The 4521-nt window shown below is 46.7% G+C and overlaps 1 protein-coding gene across 1 annotated transcript; it reads right to left on the minus strand.

The window, feature by feature from the left end:
• Positions 1 to 1041: 1041 nt before the first annotated feature.
• On the minus strand, positions 1042 to 2194 carry CCL21 (C-C motif chemokine ligand 21). The gene is made up of 4 exons (XM_043565141.1): positions 2039 to 2194; positions 1824 to 1944; positions 1553 to 1735; positions 1042 to 1471 (listed from the first exon to the last, which is right to left on the minus strand). Exons 1-4 carry the CDS (start codon positions 2103 to 2105, stop codon positions 1438 to 1440), a joined length of 405 nt encoding a protein of 134 aa, XP_043421076.1. The 5' UTR covers positions 2106 to 2194; the 3' UTR covers positions 1042 to 1437.
• Between the last annotated feature and the right edge of the window lie 2327 nt (positions 2195 to 4521).

Below are 4521 nucleotides of genomic sequence, written 5' to 3' on the forward strand. Positions count from 1 at the left end.
CCGTTGCAGGAGGACCAGACAGCACTTACTTTAATGACTTTATGATAAGTAGTAAATGATGTGGTGTGCTCAGGCTCCCACGGAAGGAAAAGGTGGTGGGGCAGTCACCTCTAGCTTCTCGCCCCTCACCCAGGATCTATTCCCTTCTTTCCCACATGGCCTGGCTCCCCAATGGTTTTCCCTCTCCCTATATATGGGGATAAAAGAGGCAATGAGGGGATCTCTGCTCTGGGGAGGAAGAGGTAGAGAAGAGCCAGGCCAGAGTCTTCTTAGAGAGGACACTGATTTGCATTTGAATTCTGGGGTTCTAAATACCTGCCACAGGAGACTTAGTCCTTGGTCTCAGAGATTAAAGGGGCTAAAGTACCCTAGGGAAGAAAGGGAAGGAGAGAAGGCTTTCCCACCTGGGAGGGAGCTTAGGGAGTCAAGAAGCCCAGATAGGAATAGAGAAGCACACAGCTCCATTAAACAAAGAGAGACCCAGCTTCACTGATGAGGGCAGGAGTGTGTGGGTATTTGGGAAGGGATGGGGGCTCTGAAGGGGTCCCAGGGCCGGAACTGTGCATAGGGTAGGTTTTAGTAGAACTTGTGTTTGCCTGTGTTACAGGCAGGCCCAGGTTCCATTCTCCCTTCTGGGGACCCTCCCAAAGAAGTCCTTGGACCTTCGTATTCAGAGGACCCCAGGGAAAGTGGTGGCAGTCCCAGGCAGAGCTAGGAAAAGATCTGGAGGTCACTCCTGAAGTGATAGCATGCTGGACATAACCAGGGAAGGGCCCTCTTCAGGGTCTCAGAGGCCTGCAGAGCTTTTGGCGATGTGTGCTCTTGGTCCACCATCTCTCACTGACAGGGATTTCTCAGAGACCGGGAGCAGCCCAGATCCCTCTACTGCCAGGGTAACTGGGACGCAAGAAAACTCTTGGGATAGGTGAGAAAATAGAATTTTCCAGGTCAAGTTCTTGGCTGGGACCAGGGTGTGTGACCCCACCCTGTAGTGACACTGGCTTCCCCATTGACGCAAACACACAGGAACAGATACTTGGGTGGGAGGCTGGAACAGGTTTTTATTGTTAGGTATAAATTGTATTTACAAGAAAGCAGTAGCGTGCAGTGGGAGTAGGGTCAGGTCCAGTATCCTGGGTGACCTTTTCTCAGAGGGGACAGTCCTGCTGCCTCCTCTCACACTTCCTGGGAGACTCTCCCTCCTCTGCCTTTCTGGGTCTGGCCTGGTGTGGGCAACGTAGCCATGCAGGGTAGGGCTGGGTATACAGATGGGATGGTTGAAGCAGGAGAAGGGGTGAGGCAAGGCCAGCATGAGGTGGCTGCTCTGCGGCCCCTGAGTCTACCCCCTCTCCTAGCCCAGTTCTTGCTCCTTGGATTGGGGCTCCAAGCCCCAGTGAGGCTGGTGGGGGCCTCCTGGGCTCCAGGCTGGTCACTGGGCTATGACCCTTTTGGGGTCTGTGGCTGTTCAGTCCTGGGAGGGCAGAAGAGGGGTTTGAGGGGCTGATCAGGGCTCCCCTTCACTTCCCTCCCACTGTCCCTCTAGCTTCCTCACCTCTTACAGCCTTTGGAGCCCTTTCCCTTCTTGCCAGACTTGGGGGCTCCTTTGTCCCTCTTACAGCCCTGGACTTGTTTCCGTGGGGCTGGTGGCTTGTCCAGACGTTGCATCAGCTGCTGCACCCAGGTCTCTTTAGGGTCTGCGCATAGCTCTGGCTGAGAGCGCTTCCGAGGTGAGAACCTGGGGGTTGGGCATTAGCAAGCCTGTCCTAGTTTTGCCCGCCATGCCCTCCCCACTCAGCTGCACCCACCTTCTTGCACCCACTCACAGGATAGCTGAGATGGGGCAGCCCCTGCTTGGCTCCTGCTTCCGGTAGCTGCGGACAACCTGGGCGGGAATCTTCCTTAGGCTGTACTTGAGGCAACAATCCTGCGCCCCTCCATCACTGCCTGCAGGGTGGGGTTTACAGGGAGCCGGGGCTCCTGGTAGGCTCCCACCCGCACCTCCCCTTCTCCCCATCCTAGGCAACTCCCTCTTTGATACCTTGGGTCCAGGGGATGCAGAAGGCCAGGACCAGGACAAGGAGGCTCAGAGCCAATGACTGAGCCATGGCTGTGGTAGAAGGTGAGTGTGAGGCCAAAGCGGTAGGCGAGGTGGACAGCTGCAAGTTGGGGGTCCGTGTGTCAGCTAGGACTGGTCTGCTGCCTATTTATGCAGGCAGACACTTTCACTTCCTCCATCCCCAGCCACTCTGTCCATGCAAGAATAGGGATCTCCCTCCTTTTCCTTCCTGAAAGGCTGCCTCACTAGTATGCGGAAACGAAAACTTCACACAGCCCATCGGATCCCAAGCCTCCTGAGTCTATCTCCTCAATATCAATTGAATCTGTCCAGCCCTTTTTCTACCTTTGGCCACTGTTTTGGTCCAGGCTTCACTGTGTCTCTCCTGGAACACTATGATTGCCTCTTCACTGCATTTTAGGTTCCATATTCTCCCCATTCTTCCACAGGCTGAGGACTGTTGCTTCCTAAAATGTGCATTTGATTTTTGGATTGTAAGAGTTCTTTTTTTTTTTTTTTTTTTAAAGTAGGCTTGATGCTTAGTGTGGAGCCCAGTGTGGGACTTGAACTCACAACCCTGAGATCAAGACCTGGGCTGAGATTGAGAGTCGGACGCTTAATTGACTGAGCCACCCCAAAGATATTTCTTTGAAGTATTATTTATTTAAGTAATCTCTACACCGAGTGTGGGGCTTGGACTCATGATCCCGAGGTCACGAGTCACACGCATGCTCTTTGGACTGAGCTAGCCAGACGCCTCTGGATTTTGAAAGTTCTTTATGCATTCTGGATAATAGACCCTTATCAGATACATGATTTGCAAATATATCCTCCTATTCTGTGGATTTTCACTATCTTGATAGTGTCCTTTGATACATAGAATTTTAAAATTTTGATGAAGTCCTACTTATCTATTTATTTTTCTGTTACCTTGCTTTTAGTGTCATATTTAAGAAACCTATGCCAAATCTAAGGCCATGAAGATTTCTCCTTGTTTTTCCCCTCAACTTTATTGAGGTATAATTGACAAAATTGTATGTATTTAAAGTGTACAACATGATGACTTCATACAGGTATACATTATGAAATAATTACCATAATCAAGTTAATTAATACCTCTGTCACTTCACATGTTACCTTTTCGTATAGTTTCTCCTTTTTTGTGGTGAGAATGCTTAAGATCTACTTTCTTACCAATTTCAAGTATACAATATAGTATTATTAACTACAGTCACCATGCTGTACATTCACTCCTTAGAACTTATTCATCTTATAACTGAAAGTTTGTACCTTTGACCAACATCTCCCCATGCTCCCCCTGCCCCCAACTCCTGGCAGCCACCACTCTGTTTCTATGTGTTTGAATTTTTTTTTTTTTGATTCCACATATAAGTGATACCATATACTGTTTGTGTTTCTCTGTCTGGCTTATTTCACTTAATAAAAAAGGCTTTCCAGGTTCATCCATGTTGTCATGATGGCAGTTTCCTTCTTTTTTATGGCTGAATAATATTCCATTGTATGTATGTATGTATTAGATCTTCTTTATCCATTCATCCATCAGTAGACACTTAGGTTGTTTCCATGTCTTGGCCATTGTGAATAATGATAACAATGAATAAGGGAGGACAAATATCACTTTGAGGTAGTGGTTTCATTTCCTTTGGATATATACCCAGAAGTGGGGTTGCTAGACCATATGTAGTTCTATTTTTAATTATTTGAGGAAATCCATATTGTTTTTCATAATGTATGTACCAATTTACATTCTTATCAACAATGTAGAGGGGTCCCTTTCTCCACATCCTCTTCAACATTTGTTATCTCTTGTCTTTTTGATAATAACCATTCTAACAGGTATGAGGTGATATATCCTTGTGGTTTTTGGTTTGCATTTCCCTGATGATTAGTGATGTTGAGCATGTTTTTATATACCTGTTAGGCATTTGTATATTCTTTGGAAAACTGTCTACTCAGGTCCTTTGTCCATTTTTAAATCATATTTTGTTTGTTTATTTTGCTATTGAGCTTAGAGTTGCTTATATATTTTATTTTATTTTATTATTATTTATTTTTATTTTTTTTTCAACGTTTATTTATTTTTGGGACAGAGAGAGACAGAGCATGAACGGGAGAAGGGCAGAGAGAGAGGGAGACACAGAATCGGAAACAGGCTCCAGGCTCTGAGCCATCAGCCCAGAGCCCGACGCGGGGTTCGAACTCACAGACCGCGAGATCGTGACCTGGCTGAAGTCGGATGCTTAACCGACTGTGCCACCCAGGCGCCCCAATATATTTTAGATATTACCCCTTATCAGATAGTTTGTAAATATTTTCTCCCATTCCCTAAGTTACATTTTCATTTTGCTGATGGCTTCCTTTTCTGTGCAGAAGCTTTTTAGTTTGATGTAGTCCCACTTGTTTATTTTGCTTTTGGTGTCATATCCCCCAAAAGTAATTGCCAA

Source organism: Prionailurus bengalensis, chromosome D4, assembly GCF_016509475.1.
Source record: "Prionailurus bengalensis isolate Pbe53 chromosome D4, Fcat_Pben_1.1_paternal_pri, whole genome shotgun sequence".
NCBI classification, from domain to species: Eukaryota; Metazoa; Chordata; class Mammalia; order Carnivora; family Felidae; genus Prionailurus; species Prionailurus bengalensis.

Coding starts and splice junctions, on each gene's coding strand:
- CCL21 (XM_043565141.1), bottom strand. CDS start 2,105: ATGGCTCAGTCATTGGCTCTGAGCCTCCTTGTCCTGGTCCTGGCCTTC. Junction 1,945..2,038: donor CTGCATCCCCTGGACCCAAG/GTATCAAAGAGG, acceptor CCCACCCTGCAG/GCAGTGATGGAGGGGCGCAG. Junction 1,472..1,552: donor GGCTCCAAAGGCTGTAAGAG/GTGAGGAAGCTA, acceptor CTGCCCTCCCAG/GACTGAACAGCCACAGACCC.